General features: G+C 37.7%; 1 protein-coding gene across 1 annotated transcript; it reads right to left on the bottom strand.

Annotated features, from left to right (window-relative positions):
* Positions 1-990: 990 nt before the first annotated feature.
* On the bottom strand, positions 991-17,886 carry Akr1c3 (aldo-keto reductase family 1, member C3). Its single transcript, NM_138510.2, has 9 exons — positions 17,766-17,886; positions 11,779-11,946; positions 10,888-11,004; positions 9,837-9,914; positions 8,737-8,859; positions 4,736-4,845; positions 4,317-4,482; positions 3,332-3,414; positions 991-1,231 (listed from the first exon to the last, which is right to left on the bottom strand). Exons 1-9 carry the CDS (start codon positions 17,847-17,849, stop codon positions 1,189-1,191), a joined length of 972 nt encoding a protein of 323 aa, NP_612519.1. The 5' UTR covers positions 17,850-17,886; the 3' UTR covers positions 991-1,188.
* Positions 17,887-19,632: the final 1,746 nt, after the last annotated feature.

Here is a 19,632-nt window from a genome sequence, read left to right as displayed (position 1 = left end):
TCTGACCTACACAATATAAATTAGGTTTCCGATAAAATGTATGCTACGTCATTGTGTGATCCTCTGGTGTGGTATGAGTAAAGATTCTGTAATCTATTATTATTATTTTTTAAATATTTATTTATTTATTCCATGTATGTGAGTACACTGCAGCTGTCCTCAGACACACCAGAAGAGGGCATCAGATCCCATTAAAGATGGTTGTGAGCCACCATGTGGTTGCTGGGATTTGAACTCAGGACCTCTGGAAGAGCAGTCAGTGCTCTTAACCGCTGAGCCACCTCTCCAGCCCAAGATTCTGTAATCTAAATGGAATGAGCAAATCCACTGACACCTGCAGATAAGTCCTTCATTACAACTTGGCTTATAAGGAAGTAACACACACACACACACACACACACACACACACACACACACACACACACAATTATACAGATTCATATGCCACAAGATCATTTTTTCCACAAGCATTTTAAAATCACAGGCCTTTTAAAGTATCTTGGAAGAAACAAGGGAATTCCTTGAGTTGTTTCAACAGAAGGGCACCATTGATGACTTTGTTGGAATAAGGACACACCAGAGTTTGGTTCTGTTTATATTCTAAAGAGCTCAAGTTCTTTGCAGTTTGACTCCTCTCTGGGCTCCCTCTCAGCCTCCTACAGAGGCTGCTTTCTCAGTTTCTTGGAGTTCTATTCCTTGATCCTGTTCTTCTGGCTTCTGGCTGTTCTTATGTGTGTCTTGCCTTCTAGACCACATGTGGTATATTTTCTTGTTGTTTGAACACAAGGAGAAACACAGACTGATAAAACCCCCTTCTAATTGCTACTTCCATAAAAGTTGAGCACTCTATCCATACCTACCCTAGAAATGTCAGCAGAATGGGTTTTATCTCTCAAACACCACACATACATTGCCAGATGAATCAGTTTGAGTTCTGATGGGACAGGAGGAAGTAAAACATTCAAGTCATACATAGGAGGAGGTGAGGCTGAAGCAAAATATTTTTATTTATTTACAGAAAAGCAGGAAAATTTAGTGAATTTGCTCCCCGATGTACAGACACAGCTCAAACTGGGGGTGAGTTGCTAAGCAGTATGGATTGGAGTCAGTGTGTTGTATTATTGGCCTCTGAGAGTCCAGCATCACACAAAGGAGCTTCGAGCAGAACTCATGGCTAGGGCTGCCATCTTAGTATTCATCAGAGAATGGAAAGTTAGGGTGAGCCTTAAACCTACAATAAGAAAGAACAACACACAATGTTTCTGGTGTCTGCTTATATAGTATAAGATTTCTACAAAGATGCCACTGGGGAAAATTGAAAGCTGTTTTTTGATAAAGCCAGAAGAACAAGTGAGCTGCTCAAATTATATTTCCCTTGGAACTTAATACATAGAGAGCCCAGAGACAATCGAAGATATACATCTTTCTATAAAGCAAAGAGACGTTTACTGCAAATTCTCAATGAAGCAGTAACTGATTTTTGCTTTGTTTTGAATTGGGTAAATCTAGTTATGTATTTGACGACAAGGAATACCTCTGAGGGGCTGTGAGATGACTCAAAAGATAACCTTGCTTGGGGCCATCCCAGGTGACTTGACTTATATCCCTGGCCACATGATGGCAGTACAGAATCAACTTCTGCTAGTTGTCTTCCGACTCTTATGCACATCATATTAAATACACATCGATTTAAAAAAATAACAAAAAGTTAAAAATACTTTTAGGCGACAAAGAAACTGATAGCAGCCCAGTGTCATTTAAAAATATCATCAATTATTCACTAGCTACTTACGACACAGTTAGATTTCCACCTAGCAGGGATGTCATTCATGAGACTGAAGTTCCCTCTCCAAGGGACTTAACTGTATGAAACTTATGACGTAGCAAGAAACGGATAAAATGATTTATCATTTTAATAAGAGTAAAAATCACGGATTGTTTGCCATTATTTCCATCTCTTTGAAAAGGTTTGCTTACTTCATTGTTTTCCTCCATACCATTGGAATGTTAGCAATGTTTTGCTAATTGTAGGTAATGATTTTGGATCACATGCAATTGTGCATTCTAGTACATTTCATCTGTTATTTTGCTTAATTTAAATTAATTATGATTAAATTTCTCACACGGAGAAGAAATTCCCTGCTTAACCTCTTTTATATCTTTTTCAAATCCTACAGACTCCGAGGTAACATGAAGGAGAGCTATGATCTCTCATTGATTATAAATTTTTCCAGGACAGGTATAGATGTCCACCAACAGATGAACACATGATGAAAATGTACGTACATTTGTACAATGTAATTTAATCCAAATGTAAAGAATAATAAAGTTACGAAAAATGAAAGGAAATGGAGGAAAGTGCAAAGTCCTACACTAAGGGCTACATCCCAGTCACAGAAAGACTGTTCATGCATGTTCTCTTTCATATGTAGATTCTAGATACTAACTTTCAATACTAACGCGTATTGAAGTGAGGGTGGGTGCGAGCAGAAGTCAGACAACTAGAGAGGCTGGTGAATGTGGAGAAGAAAGTGTAATAAGGGAAAATGGGGAATTTGAAAACACATACTTGACAAGGAAGGGGAAAAGGGACAAGTGGGGAAGGACAAGGAAATGGAAAATGGAATGTGAGGGGAGGTTTGGTCAGAACTAAGCTTATGTGAAAATGCCATAAGGAAATCTGCTGCTTTGCATGCTAATTAGAAAGTGTTTCTTGCAGTCAGGCATTTTGCTGCACACTATTTCTAAATGTCTTATCACTACAGCCTCTTCAGACTCTGCTTTCGGATACTCAGACTGAAGAACATCAATACCAAGTGTTCTATTGACCACAGCAATCCAGACATTCTTGAGAAAATATATGGAGAGGGGTGAGAGCCGTTGACCAAGTACCACAGCGATGGTGGCCTCGTCTTTGGTCTGATAAGGAATGGAACTGATTTTTAAAATGGCATTTTGAAACTGATCATTACAATATTCAAACATGTGACATTGAAATATGCACAGGATACACATAGACTCAAAAGACCTTCAGGAAGAATAAAGACTTAGCAATGATGCTGGCTGACCCAGTGCCCTCTAATCAATGGATGTAGGAGGAGCAGGTGCATCAGATCAAGGTGATCCTGTATCCATCACCCATTGGCTGTGCTCAAGAGTAAACCTCTGAGAGTCTAGAACGAGCATTCTACAAATCTGTGTCTTCTCTGACTCACTGGTTTTTGATGTCCTCATCTTGAGGTCACTTCTGACAAACATGCTATTAAAATACTCTCCTAAGAGAATAAATAGAGAACCATCAAAATTATAAAAAGCTATGAAAGTTACTTACATATTAGCAGGAAAGTACCGAAGATTTCTGTCCAGGTTATCTAAAATTTCCATGTCATCTGAAGCCAACTGGAAATCAAAGACCTGTTATAGAAGAAGAAATGTTACCTTAAATATTTGTTTATGAAAAATATATGTCAACCTTTTTCAGAGACAATAATTAAAAATATCTGTGAAGTTCTCCCCAATTCTCAAAGCCATCAAGCAAAACATTCAAGTGAATCTTAAAGACCAGATTAAAAATTAAGTGGAAATACTTCATCACACACAGTATGTAATACTACAGGCAAAAGAAGAAATGAAGCTGATGTGATTCAAAAGAGATAATGTCATGTATGCAAAAGTGCAGAGATAGTTTTGAAAACGTCCTTCAGTAATTTTCATGGATACAATTGAATTTGTATATCCCATACATGAAGAGGTAGGATGAGAAAAAAGTCAACTTCCATATTATTTAAAATAGCAGTTGCCCAATTATTGATCATTCCTGGTCAAAGGACTGACTTGAAGAGGACCCTCATTGTAAATCATTCCAACCAGTTTTATCAAGATGATGATAAACACATGGGTCCATAATTCATTGGTGTTATTCCAAACTAGTGTGAGAAATAATAAAAATAGCAACAATTTTAAAGCTGACATATTTAGGTAAGACATGTACTACTTAATTTATATATTTTTGTACATTTGAAAATTTCCAAAACAAAAATGAGAAGGATGTGGGGAGCAAGGAAGATGCAGCTTAAGAGTCCTGGTGCACTCACTCAGTGGGAGAGGATGCGCCTAGACCTGCAGTGACTTGACATCAGGTGGGGCTAGGGGGATGAGAGTGTGGTGGGGAGCATCTATGATCTGCATGAGGAAGTACTGGGAGGGGAGGGGAACTGGTATTGGGATGAAAGTGAAGGAAGGAGGTAAGGAAGGAAGTAAGGGAGGAAGGAAGGAAGGAAGGAAGGAAGAGTCCTGATGCCCCATCTCTTCATCACCTGCAGGTTCTCTCTGATTCTCTCCTCATTGAAACTCTTGACTAGGGTCACAATCCCACGCTCCAGCTGGTAGCGAAGGGCAATCAGGGCTGGAGTCCGCTTGTACTTCTTTGCCATGGTACAAAGAATGGGATCATCCAAGAGAACTGGGGTATCTTCATTAATACTGGAAGGAAAGACAAATTCCAGAAATTTCACTTTTTTTTCTCTTGTGCCAGGATTGAGCACAGATGAAAATGGCCGCAAGAATCCCATGAATTCTCAGATGTGGTCAGTGGACTAGCAGCTGATCATCCTCTGGGACCTCTCAAAAATAACACCCACTTTGACTACGAGTGACTTCCAGAAACCTGACAATTGTAGAATGAAGAATATGTTAGCAACTGTGACTAAGAGGTGAATTCTACAGCTGTTGTTACCAGTATTTGTATCTCTGAGTTCCCAGGGCACCATAGGCAACCAGAACGATGTCATTCATCTTGCAGTAAGCGAGCAGCTTGCTCTGGTTGAGATAAAGATGGCATTCTACCTGTACATAAAGAGAATAGAAAGGTATCAAAGTATATAAAAACTCACATTGGTAACAAAGAGGAATATTAAAGGGTAGGAAGCTGAGTAAAAATAACCAATATCAACATGAAATCTGAATGGAAAGTATCAATACTATATCATGATTTTTTTTTTCAAATAAATGAATCATCTCTCTTGGGAAGTCAAAATAAAACAAATAGCATTCTCGAGATTCGGTAACCCTGTGGTAACCAGGTCTCGGATGCTTAATACCAATTTCTACTATGGCAGATATACCAAGTTCCATGTCGTTTCATATGGAAGGAGAATGAATTCACAGAGGTTTGGATAATGAACAGCAGACTAAAGCGAGGATTTGATCAAATACTCAGTAGAAGTAAAGTCTGAAGGAAATTGTTAAAAACATAGACCAGTGATATTGAGTTGATTTCTATATCAAAAGAAGAACAATTAAAATAAGCACAAGAAGGAAAGAGGGAGGGACACACACACACACACACACACACACACAGAGAGAGAGAGAGAGAGAGAGAGAGAGAGAGAGAGAGAGAGAGAGAGAGAGGCAACACAAAAGTATTGTCCTCTAATGATATTGTTTATTATAGTAACTCCTTTCTTACAGCATTAATAATTAAAGAAAAGAAATCAAAGTACAGCTTATCATACAGTCAGTTTGATCTTTATAATCAAGTTCTTTTACACTAATATATCATGTAAGAAAGTGAATAGCAGTATCAAAAGAATCATTAATGTCCAAGAGGGGAAATTTCGCAGGTCTCAGTCCTAGACAAACACAGGCAACTAAAGATGTTGGAGGAATGATTAGCCTCCTTGGGATGAGCTCCCTTACTGGTTGTCTAATGCAGAGTGGTCAGCCGAAGCCATATACATAAAATTAAGAAAGGCAGATTCAAAAACTAGATACCAAGAAAGCCACCCAATTAAAAAATGGGGTGCGGATCTCATCAGAATTTTCAAGAGAAGAAACATAAATGCAGAGGACTAGAATGGGAGGATCACGTGGGGAGGCACAGAGGAACAGGTGATGAGGGGAAAATACAGGGAGAGACAGGTAAAACTAGGAGCTGTTTGAGTGGCAGAAAATAAACCCAATACAACAGAGGCTTCCTAAAAGATGAACATATGTGAAGGTGATCTAAATGAAATCAACAAACAATGGGGGGAGACAGAGTCCTAACTGGTCATCTCTTGTTAGCAAATGTAGCTCCCACTACTGGGTTTGGGATACGTCTAATTGAATGGTTAGCCAAAGGAGTCCATGGGATTCTTATACAACCCAGGCTGTAGCCAAGAGTTGGTTGCTCTTCACAAACCGACAGCAAGTCCTCATGGTTGAAGACAACACCTACACAACTCACTGAACATGGAGAAGTTATGTTGGTGTCCCAACAGAGCCTTTACTCCTATGTTCTAGTATCTTTGGTACAGGAAGGTACCCTGCAGGCTGCCACAGGAAAGATGCAAACATCAGCCCAGGTGCAATCTCTTTGTTCTACAATGGTGGCCTCCCTGCAAGGTATATTAGTGCAATGGTGACATAAAGCTTGTGATAGTAACCAACCAATGTCTGATTTGACTTAGGGCCCACTCAGTGAGATGGGACTCATTCCAGACATTTTTTGAGGGGTCTAGAACCAAGACTAGATTGGCCAGGGACCTAAGTTAAAGCCAAATACTACTGAGAGATCATGGCAATAAAATGAGTTCTAATAATATTCTGCTATAATCATCGATCAGGGCCTTGCTCAGCCATCAATAGAATAGCTTTCTCCTGCAGTAAATGTGACCAAATACAGAAACTGATGGCTGGACGTTTTACAGAGAGTGAGAGACCTTGGGACACCCAGACCTAATGGAGATCTCTCCATCAAATTCCTTGCCACAGGGCTCAGGGAACCCTGTGGAAGAGCAGGGTGGACAGAGCCAAAGAACCAGTTGGGATGGACTACATTGAGAAAACTGGGCTCGCTGGTTCAATAGGATCAATATGCAAGCGAACTCAAAGACTGAGGCAGTATGCAAAGGGCCTGTGCAGGTCTGCAGCAGATGGAGTCCTAGAGCAGAAAAGAGAAGTGGGCACATCCCATCCCTAACAAGAAGCTGTCTTCAGTTGATAGCCACTTGCAAATGAAAATTTGGTTTCCTCTGAGGGAGTCTCATTGGGGAAACAAACTTCTCTTTAGGGAAAGCTACATGCTCAGAAGTAGGTGGCCAAAAGAAAGCAAATTCAACTTCATCTTTGTAGGCTCATTGTCTTATAATGTCATGTTTTTAAAAAGTTTATCCTGTTTCTATTTATGTATCTATTCACCTATGTGTGTGTGTGTATGTATGTATGTATGTATGTATGTATGTATGTATCATCTACTGACATAATCTATCTGTATATATATCTATGTATCTATGATCTACTATCTGTCAGTCATTAACATCTATCTATATCTATATTTTTATATATAAATAAAATACACACCCCACAGGTCCTTTGCACATATTATGGATTCGGTGGTTTTTTATGGGATTTCTGAGTGTGTGAATGAGTGATTCTCCCTATTTATATCAGCTTCTTGTGCCTTTTCTTAGTATGCGATCCTTCTGTTCATTAGTTCATTTGTTTGTTTGCTCTGTTCATGCATATTTCTTGTTGTTCTATCCCATTTTATTTTATTAGAATAAAAAGAAGCCGTTTTGTTTTATAATGAGAGATAGAATGGGATTGTATCCAGATAGGAAGGGAGGTGGGGAGGAACTTGGAGGAGTAGAGGAAGGGGAAACCATAATCAGGAAATATTATGTGAGAAAAAGATATCCTAAATAAAGGGGAAAGAAAGAAATCTTACCTTTACAAAGAAGATATATGGCTAGGTTTAATTTTATTAAGTGATCAAGTCTCATGTCACTAGCTGTTAGATTATTCAAGTTCTGGCTTATCTGTGATTCTCTCCAGCTGCTTGCTGTCAGTTAAAATTTGAAACACTTAATTTTTAACCTCTTTTGAACCAGTGGTTCTCAACCAGTAGGTCGTGATCCCTCTGTGGGAGTGTCAAGTTACCCCTTTACAAGGGTTGCACTTCAGATATCCTACATATCAGATATTTACATTACAGATGATAATAGTAGCAAAATTGCAGTTATGAAAGTAGTAATAATAATAATTCTACAGTTGGGGTTCACTACAACATGAGCTGTTTTAAAGGACCACAGCACTAGAAAGGCTGAGAACCAGTGGTTTAGACTAAGTAGTATTATTTTTATCATTCCTCCAAATATTATAAAAGTTTGAATGTGGTTCATTATAAAACCAATGTAAAATTATTTTCATGTTGTTTCTTTGACATTTATATTTGAAAATAATGTCATTAAGTATCTAAGGCATAAATATATAAGTCACATTCTTTCAACCAAGAATGCATTTCATTTATGAAAGTTATGAAAATACGTCAGATCATACAACCAGCACACAATAGATGTTTTCAGGTACTGCATCAACTCTACACGTTACGCCAGTATTGCCATACTCTCTCCATTTTTCCTGATTCAGTGTCTCATCATTATTAATAACTCAGGACTAAATGCGCCTTCGTTCTGAAGTGTGACTAATGGCTTCCTCTCCCAATGTTAGCCTTGGCTTCTCTAAATTATTTCACATAGTTCAGTGCTGTGGTCTCCCTTAGTCATTGTTTTGCTTTACCAAGCAAAGACACAATTATTGGTCCTCCCAGAACCCTGGATGAGAGTGCTGCTCTTAGCCACCTTAGAAGAAAGATATAAAAGAAAGGCAAACATGTAGGGAGGACACACAGACACCAGTCAATAGTACAAGAAGAAAGGAAAGAAAGCCTGAAGAAAAGTAGGGAAAGATTCTCACCTGGTTGCACACAGGCCTGTGCTTGAGCCCCGGCTTATTCAGGATCTTCTCCAGCTGCCTGCGGTTAAAGTTGGACACCCCGATGGACTTGGCCAATCCTGCATCCTTACACTTCTCCATGGCCTGGGGTATAAGACATTAGTTAAGAATAACATATGCAATTGGAATCCAGTGACAGGAATGCAAAGCTATGTTGCTAGAAAGAAGAGTGCTAAGAAAAGAAAATGCAACTAACGGTTATTTATTGTTAAGAAGTGAAAATTAATAAAGGAAATGGCAGAAAAGACCATGATTATAAGATAGAGAGTGCCCGCACTCTCCTTAGGCAATCATGATTATCATATAGGGAGGAGCACAGGGTTAAAGCTATATTCCCCAGTCCTATTACACTTTGTTCTGCCCTGAATTCCCCTATTACTTAAGCAGAAGAGTCACGAGAAAGACTGTAATATCCACAGCAAAGGGCACATATCTCTTTCTTACATGTGGAGTTGCATGACCTAGCTTTTTCTCTTCTGTTTTTCAGTAACACTCACAGACTTGGTTTGTTGACAAGTATTAGATAGTGCATTCAAATTACTGTAACCTGCACCCACTCTAACCTCCCTCCCATATCTACCACCTGTCCCTCTTCCCTCCAAACCTCCTTTCCACATTGATATCCTTTTGTTTTGAGGCCCTCAGAATTTAACCAGGATCATCTATATGACCACAGCTTTGGAAGAACCTATTGGTGCCTGGTGAGTTCCTGAGTGGATACCAGATGAAGACAATAACTGTCCCTTTCCAAGAATTTATCATCAATAGTCAGTAGTTCAGCAGGGAGAGATAGGGCCTCCATGTGTCCCTCCATGATGACAGGTTTAATCTTGTGCAGGCCTACTCAAAGGGGATGGGGCCCACCTGGTGTGAGACCATGTCTGCATTGCCTATATCAGGTCCAGAAGACAGCATTTCACAGGGCTTCTTTCTTGTGGCTTTTAAATTCTTCTTGCCCTTCCCTGAGATATTCTCTGAGTCTTAGAATGGCTGATAATCAACCATAACATTTTCTGGTTGTCTTTTTATTTTTTTCAGTGGCAATTAGTGTTGTCACTCACCTCCCAGGTGTCGCAGAGATCCACTGTATCAAGTATTAAGTTTCCATGCTCATCTTGAGGTAAAAGCTCATCCCCTGGCTGGAATAGTAGTAGCCTTTAGAGACATGGTAGCATTTCCTCCTGGAGTTATGCTCCCACACAAGTTTATGTCTGGGAATTAAATCCCTAATATAGATGAAACATCTCCTGACATATTAAAACAGTGCTTTTTGTGCATAATTGTAAGTGAAGTCCTTCAGCAACAGTTCTTTCCATTTTCATATGCTCTGTGTGATCATAAAAACTGTAATTCCATGTCATATGTTGTAATGTTGTTGACTTGTGTTGCAATGCTGAGTTTGCTCTGAAAAAGTCACTTGTGACATGGCTTTGATTTCAGATAATTGTGTGTTGTAACCTTAACCCAGGACAATCAGGGTTCTTATCGATGGCCTTCAGCACTCTGCATGCATAAATTATAGAGAGCTCAGAGTAAGAAAAAGCTAATCATTGCTTTGCAAGATGAACTTTGATGTTGGAACATTTAGGAAGCCATCAAATATTAATGAGCATGAACTTGGAGTGAAAGGCAATGTTTACCATCATTAGAGGTGTCTGAAACAAAAGCTGATCAAACCTTTAATAATATAGAAGCAAGGTATGGATAAGTGGAGATATTCCCAAAGAATACTCCTAATAGTGAATATATCCTTAGCTTTGCTCATTTACATGGTGTGGTAAATTTTTTTTACATAAGTTATCCTGAGTAGTGTTTTATAATTTTTTTGCATTTTATTCATTTTTTTAGTGTGTGTGTGTGTGTGTGTGTGTGAGTGTGTGTGTGTGTATGTGTGTGTGTGTATGTGTGTGTGTGTGTGTGTGTGTGTGTGTGTGTGCGCATGTGCATAGGAATTAGGTCTTTCCTTCCATTATTTCTGAGCAATACATTGTTGTTTTATAACTCATGTAAGTACACCAAGAATTCTATACACTTTTAGAAATTAAATCCATGTGCTCACAAACGAGGGTCATGTTGATAGCTAAAGTTAGGTAACCATTACAAATTGCCTACCTTCAGAGATACCGGGAAATGAATGAGATAGAGGTCTACATAGTCCAAATTAAGTTTCCTCAGTGAATTTTCCAAGCTGGGTCTGACCAACTCTGGACGATGGGAAGTTGACCAAAGCTACAGAGGATGGATAATGGAAATTGTGCTGGATTAATAAGTTACTCAGTGGCTTTCTATCACCTGATATTGTGAAATTTCAAGTGGTTAAAAACTGATCACAAAAAATATACTCATTTTCCCCTAGATATCTGTTTTAAAATAGTGTCCACTTATATAAACTCATATACATAAATATTATTAGTAAATATGACAAAAATTGAAGGGGATTTCTTAAGATATAAATACATAGTCAATTCACATTGGAATTATGCACTAGAAAACAGTTTAATATTTTAATTCTCTCATCCACTGAACGATTTAATAGCCCTTTAATTTGTATAACTAAAGAGAAGTTTTTCAGTATTTTAATATATTGTAGACACAGTAGTGTAACTATTTCTTAATTTCATACCTAAGGGTTCTTTTATAATGTTCTGTCTTATCTAAATATATGATGATTGATATTCATAATTATAAGTTTTAGCAAACAATTTAGCTCACAAGGGAATGTGTAGTCACAGCAGAGTCCTCCCTGATAACGTCTAAACCGTAGTCCTATCAGTCGAGCCTCAGAAAAACAACTGGACTCTATATTAAGCTTATGAATTTAAACATAGTAATTATGAGAAGCCATCACCCTTAACCATGTTCAAGGCTGAACGCAATGTGTGGATATGCATGAACAAAAGATGGTCAATAAGCACAATTTACCAACTACAGGTTTAGTTATACAGTGTTTTCTAAATCCCTTTTCATTAATCTGTAAAGTCAGGCAGGGTATACAGAGCATACCTTTGAAGTATAGAATATATCTTCCCTTTTCACAGTGCCATCTTCAATCTTGCTTACAATGGCCTGACCTATCTCTTCTTCATTCTGGTACAAGTGAGAACAATCAATATGGCGGAACCCAACATCTATAGCTATTTTCGTGGACTCCATAGACTTTTTTCTGAGATTCTAAAGAAACAGAAACAAATACTATTTAGAGATCTGTATGATTGAGTCATGAATCAAACCCTCCCCATGTTTTTAGTTAGTTGTGCTTGGAGTAATAAATCAAGCCAAGTTTTATTGGGTCTTTCCTAACTCGATAAGCACATTGATGAGAGATATCATTTCCCAGAAAACAGCAACCTCTACTCTAAAAAAAGTGGCTAATATGCTCTGTTAATCTTTTTTATAAGCAGTTAAATTATATATATGTAATATATATATGTATCAGAAATAAAAATGCTCAATGAAAATGATTACTCAGAAGACAGATTTATGCATAATAAATTATCTACATCATAAAGGAAAATTTAATTGTCAGATTTTACATTAAAAGTAATAATTTTAGGAAAATTATATATAAAGCAATATTTAAAATTATTGTCTTGTGCACCAAGTTTGGTTAAAAAATAAAAAATTGTGAACCAAATACATCATTTATTTGTTATGGATTAATTAAAATTAGCATTTATTTCATAATTCAATTTTGAGGGTAGGAAGAATAAAATAAATGTAAATATTCTTTTATGATGTAGTGTTGAAGGTTTTGCAAGACAAGTTATCATAATAAAAATCATAATAGTTTGTAAACAGGGTCCAGTTGAACAGATGTTGCTTGCCCTAAAGGGAGAGCCTCAAAGGGACATAGCTAGAACTCTTGAATGTGTGTTCTGGCTTCAGGAGCTCCTGCAGGCATCTGTGTAATTAGGACAACCCTGCATATGAGAGACAGAAGCAATAAAGCCCATAAGAAAAATTTTCCATGTTTTATCAAGCCCTTTAGAAGCCAAAAGTAGAAATTTACCAGTTGAATATACAAAAACTGCTTGTTCTTACCCTTGACATTTCATAGAGTTCTAAAGGTGTTTTTATAATTATTAAATCAATAATTTAACTACCAGAAAACTAATCACCAATTTTATTTATCTGCGAACCTTGCAAGCTTCAGTAATGACTGGTCTTTGCAATAAATGCTCACTGCTACAATAGGGGCATAGATAGTATGAGAATAACTACTTTCTGGATGTAAGCCCGCCCTACTCCCCAAGAGTAGATATCCTTACTGGGGTCATGAACCTGTAATCAGAAAGGCCATAGGCCCTAGATAAGAACTTATCTATAAGAATATTTATTAACTTATTTATAAGAATAGCCATAGAATTGAACTGACTCTTGACCACTTATCCTTCTATCCAGAGGTTAGTGAATCTCTCAACTGTCACCTGAGAAATTAATCAGGGAATGTTCTCAACGACAATTATTTTTTCAAAAGCCATGGACCTGAAAGAGAATAATGAGGTGTATACGAGAGAACTTGGGGCGGGGGGAGGGAAATGACATAATCATATTTTATTATAATCTCGAAAATAAAAAGAAATCATGAAAAAGATGTCATTTCTCAAAGTGAAAATTTTGCCCAATCCTTAAATAAATGTAAATTAAATTTCTGGAGTATGAAATTAACAATAAATGCAATGCATTTCTTTGGGAAAGGGTGAAGTTATAGCTAAGGTTAAGAGTTATAGCAAGGTGAGGAGTACTTGCTGCTCCTGAAGAGGACCCATGTTTTGTTCTCAGTGCATACATGGCAGCTCTAACTCCAGTCCCATGCTACCTGACTTCTGACCTCGCCAGTTATCAGTTACTCATGGGTTATGTGTTGCCTCCAGCAAACCTAAAGAGTCTATACACAAAACTCTATTGATTTATAGATATTTGTATTACCTCATGATGTTATTGTGTGGCTTGCGTTATAAAACCTATACAGAGTTAATAGAAGAGAACTTGGGAAAACTGTGTGACTGCTAGTGATTGCTAAAAGAGGTTGTAGTAAGAATAACTTTTAAAGATACCACCGTTTATTTATTTATTATTTATTTAGTCTGTGTATGTGTGTGTATGAGAGAAAGACAGAGAGACAGAAGACACACACACACACACGCACGCACACACACACGCACACACACACACACACACACACACACACACACACATATATATATATATATATATATATATATAGAGAGAGAGAGAGAGAGAGAGAGAGAATATATGGAGGCTAGACGACAACTTTCTAGGGTAGGTTCTCTTCATCTGGGTGGGACAGTCAGGTTCTAAGCTTGGCAGAAAATACCTTAACTGCTCAGCCATTTTGCTGACCCAAGAATGCTTTTAAAAAATTTTTTTGATTAGATATATTTCTTTACTTACATTTCAAATATTATTCCCTTTCCCGGTTTCCTGTCCATAAGCCCCCATCCCCTCCCCCTCTCCTATATGGGTGTTCCCCCCATCCAACCCCTTACCTCCCCTCCCCCAACATTCCCCTGCATTGGGGGTCCAACCTTGGCAGGACCAAGGGCTTCTCCTTCCACTGGTGCTCCAACAAGGCTATTCTCTGCTACATATGTAGTTGGAGCCCTGGGTCAGTCCATTTATTATCTTTCGGTAGTGGTTTAGTCCCTGGAAGCTCTGGTTGGTTGGCATTGCTGTTCTTATGGGGTTGCAAGTCCCTTCAGCTCTTTCAAGCCTTCCTCTAATTCCCCCAAAGGGGGTCCTGTTCTCAGGTCAGTGGTTTGCTACTAGCATTGACCTCTGTATTGGACATGCTCTGGATGTGTCTCTCAGGAGAGATCTATATTCGGTTCCTTTCAGCATGAACGTTTTAGCTTCATCAATCTTATCTAGTTTGGTGGCTGGATATATATGGGCCACATGTGGTAGCAGGCTCTGAATGGCCATTCCTTCAGTTGCTGCTCTAAACTTTGCTTTCATATCCCCTCCTATGGATATTTCCCCCCACCTTTAAGAAGAAGTGTGAGCATCCACATTTTGGTCATCCTTCTTCTTGAGCTTCCTGTGGTCTGTGGATTGCATCTTTGGTAATTCGAGCTTTTGGGCTAATATCCACTTATAAATTAGTGCATACCAAGTGTGATTGAGTAACCTCACTCAGGATGATATTTTTCTAGTTCATTCCATTTGCCTATGAATTTCATGATGTCATTGTTTTTGATAGCTGAGTAGTACTGAATTGTGTGGATGTACCACATTTTTTTTGAATCCATTCCTCTGTTGAAGGGCATCTGGGTTTCTTCAAGCTAACAATTGTCACTAACAATTGTCAGATGTAACACCTGACCAAATTGCTATTACCTAAATATTACTTTAAATTCAGGATTCAAAATCTCTAGGTCCGTGCTTTCCCCTTCCTCCTCAAGTCTGAGGGACAATTTTCTTTCAGGGAAAAGAGAAAATGATACAGATTCATGTGTGCGAGAGCCTGCCACTGAGCAGGGCCTCTTATGCAGCTTCTCTTGATTTCTTTCCACCCGTTAGTTCTGACTTGTATTCCCTGGTCATTTTATGAGTGGCCCAGATCAATTATTTCCACTTTTAAATCTGTAAAATTTGCGTTTGAAATAGATGAGAACCGTATGTCGGTTAAAAATGTAAAGTAAGAGAACATGCTTAGCACTTTCTACAAACACCAAAGGACTTTGCTCACACCTTTCTCAAAAGCAGAGCCGTCTATTCTATTGCACATAAATTTTGTGTCCCCATATCCTATGTCTGTTGAAAACTGCACACTGCGTATGAATTTGGTTTGGTGCATTATTCATTAAATGAGTCAATGTCATCTTTATTAATAGAGCATTTCTACGATGACAAGGCTCAACTGAAAAAAAAATCTTCAAATTGAAATAGATTTCACTGTTTACAGCTTTGCTAGTTGCATGAAAGGTCCAGGTTACTGACTGTAACAACTGTTATCTGCACCTGAGTAGATGGACCCTGGGGATATTGTGCTAAGTGAAATGTCCTCTAGAGACTGGAAGACACTGCCTTTGAATGTGGAAGCTTCAAACACGGAGCAGCTAGGGTGACTGTACAGTGAAACCCAGTGCCATTCGGTTTTCAGTGCATAACAATTTTACAATGATGTGTGTATTATTTGAAAACATTGCCTTGATTAATGTACTGACTTTACATCACTGATGTTAATTGTCATATTTCAGCATTTTGTATGTAGTATGCACTAGTCAAATTATTCAAATTGGCACTTCCCCTGCATATAGTTTCTTTTAACAAACTTTTATTTTTCTTGCATATTTTATGAAATGTGGTAGGCTCTTGGGCACTATACTCAATCCCACAGTGTTTGGGGAAACACAGTTTATTCCCTTGATCTAATTGGGTGTATATCTAAGTTATACGACTTTTATCCAGCCTTCTCTCCTAGTCTCTATCCTTTATAACCTCTAGTTATCAACATTGTATATCATATATTGCATATCATAATCACATATAATTTATCATATATCATACATCATACACCATATATCACATATCATATATTAATTATATGTTATTATTGTACATTATAATATATTAATTATATCATGTACTATGTATTATATATTATATTATACATTATACATTATAATTATACATTATACAGTGTACATTATACATTATATATTATATATTCCAGTAGACTCTTTTAGTTTCTACTTATGAAAAGGAACATGTGACCTTTGTTTTTCTGTGCCTGGACAGTTCACTTAGCACAATATCTCAGAGTTCCATCTATTCAGCTGCACATAACAGTTACTTTTCTCTATGCATACTGGCCTAACATATGTATCATCACCATCTCTATCTCTGTCTATATCATCTATATCTGTCTGTCTGTCTGTCTGCCTGCCTATGTGTTTCTATCAATTTGTCTGTCTCATGCTTTCTTTTATCTTTCATTAGTTGCTGCACACTGAATTGATTTATTATGAATGTTAGTATTGATTTGCTATACCCATATACTTATTTTTATATATACCAAGAAATGGGATATCCAAGTAATTATATATATATATATATATATATATATATATATATATATATATATATATATATTAGTGGTTCTGTAGGAAAATAAATCAAGCAGTGGCATTGGTATAAAACTGGGCACATAGGCGAAGGGAATGGAATAGATTTCATTGATGTTAATCCATGGTCCAAAGTGATGCTCAACAAAGGCACTAAAACAAGGCTAAGAGAAAGCAGGGGATTTTCAACCAGTGACCCCAGGAGCTCTGAATGTCCCTACAGAGAGGACGGAAACGTGGCTGCAGTTCCTTACCTGGTATAAATATCAATCAAAATGAACAAAAAACATTTGCATATGAACTGAGATGTTAAAAAGCACCAGAAACAACATCAAGGAATCTCTCTAAAACATTGCATAGGCGATTTTTAGATACGTTCTTCAAAGTACAAGACACAATAGCAAAAGCAGAAAATGATAGTATGTCAAGTTAAGAAGCTTTCCTATCATAGTAGAAACAGTCAACAGAGTAAAGAAACAATCTACAGAATAGGAAAAAAGTGTCACCCAATTATTTCATAAAGACTAATGCACAGAACTTATATCAAACAGAGATAACAAAAAACCAAGTAAACCATAATTCATGAATTGATTGAATAGGCATATTTCAGTGGTTAACAAATAAAATGCTCATGTAATGCATAGTATCAGACAGTGATATTAACTAAATTTCAAATTTTCTCCTTTTCTCAGAAGCAGATCAAACCAGAAGGAAGACCCAAAGACCAGAATAGTTAACGATCAAATGCTGGCAGAGCACACACAGTTTGCCTCTCTTCTACATAGCACAGCTCTAACCTGGTGAGGCAGAGGAGCCTACCAAAATGCCACAGGAATTGGTAAGCTTCATCCTTTTAGGTATTTCTTCACCAGCCCTTCACCCCCAAACCAGTTTTGTTACCTCTTCGGTTGCATAGGTGCCAAAGCCCAGTACAGGGATGGAGTGACCATCGTTTAACTCCATCTTCTGAATTTTGGAATTCATTCTCAGATGCTGCTCTTCCCTAGAAGAGTCGCTTTCTTCCTCTGCTTTCTCAAGTCAATGAACAAGTGCGAATTATAGCTTCAAGTAAGTGAGTAATCGGTAGTCAATGGCATGTGGGCGGGGTGAATTCCAAGGACAGTATTCTACTTGTGAGGAAAGAATTGGCACCAGTCCATTTATTTTTATATGAAAGATAATTTGCTAGGAAAAAAAATCCTACGTAATGACCCATTAATGATTTATTTAATAAATGTTGTCGTTGGAATACCCCATGCATTATTTTAAGTTGCTTTATAAGAGACCAAGTGATTATTGACAATTTCTAGAGTGGCAAGCTTGCTATTGCTTTAGTTGTCTGTTGTTATAAAAACACACTATGTACATGCAAGACGTGGCATAGCAAAGTACGTCAAAGCCAACAATGGTGATATCTGTCTCTCTTCCATTTTAATTTGGTTCTTTGGTTTTTTTAGAGGCAGTGTCTACAAAACCCTTTCCACTTCTTTCCTACTACTACTTTTCTAGCCAGAATGATCCCCAGTTCTGTGCCAAGGTAATCCGGGTTCCCTCTTCCCTTGTTTATTTTCCTTTTCTGTTATCTTCTTTCTGCAGTTTGCAGTTTTAATGTAGTTTCCCCCTTTTGTGGTTTATACTCCTGGGAGAAATGAAGAATTGGAGACATATCCTTGCAACTTCTCACACAGAGTATTTTGGACATGGAAGTGAAATTTTAGGTTGGTTGACATAACAAAAGAGACATAAAACTGGTTATACCAGTGATTAAATGCAGTAGAATTAAACAAACACATGTGTTAATCCCTACAGAAAACTACAACATTGCCAAAAGCTAAGTTCAGAAGAGGTTTTATGTATCTAAAATACTGGTGTTACAACATAGTCAAAAGGCTACCTTCACAAGAGGTTTTATGTATGGAAAACAATACATAAAATGTTGTTACAGCATTGTCACAAAGCTACATACTGGTGTTGAGGCAACATACTTTCACTGAGCTCAGTTTGCCACATCCATGAACAAACATCCAAGTTAATGTGTCATCCCTGTATTGTGTAAAGGGGTTCCGCCCTCAAAATCATGTGGGGGAAAACAAAGATTTTTTTTTAATTTTCTTGCATTCAGCACTATGGGAAATATCTTCACTCTTCACAAATATTTAGGAGAGGATTCTGCTGTTTTTGCAGTTTAGAAATAAAGTTTTGAATTGTCCTCTGTTCATTGCTGTTGGAGACACTTCACTGTCCTAACTTGTTCAGTCACTTTGGAGTCGCCTGTCCTACATACATAAACTTGGATTTGTGGAGAAAATTCCTTGTCTGCAAACCTTCCATGAATCTTCAAATAATAGGCATTTTCTCCCTGAGACACTGTCCTAAGGCTATACCATCATCATAAACATCTTGCCATCTAGACTCCAAAGTGGTATGGGGAAGTTTATGAGTGGCGCTGACAGCTGAGTGCCATCTCTCCTATTTTATCACACACCTGATCCATCATAACTTGGAAAATTTCCCAACTAAGAAAAGGCCTAGATCAGGGAGATTTTCTTGTGAATTATAATGACCATTTAAGAGGCTAGAGAGCATGGCTAAGAGCATAAGCTACTTTTCACTAAGATCTGTGTTCATTTTCCAGTACCCACATGGCAGCTCACGACTCTCTGTACACTTCCTTCTAGAGGACCCAACACCCTCACACAGATGAATACAGGCAAAACACCAATGCACATAAAACTTTAAAAATAAGATAATGATAATATTTCTATGG

This window comes from Rattus norvegicus, chromosome 17, assembly GCF_036323735.1.
Source record: "Rattus norvegicus strain BN/NHsdMcwi chromosome 17, GRCr8, whole genome shotgun sequence".
Lineage (NCBI taxonomy): Eukaryota > Metazoa > Chordata > Mammalia > Rodentia > Muridae > Rattus > Rattus norvegicus.
The sequence above is the reverse complement of the archived record's forward strand: the minus strand, read 5'-3'. Positions and strand labels throughout refer to the sequence as shown.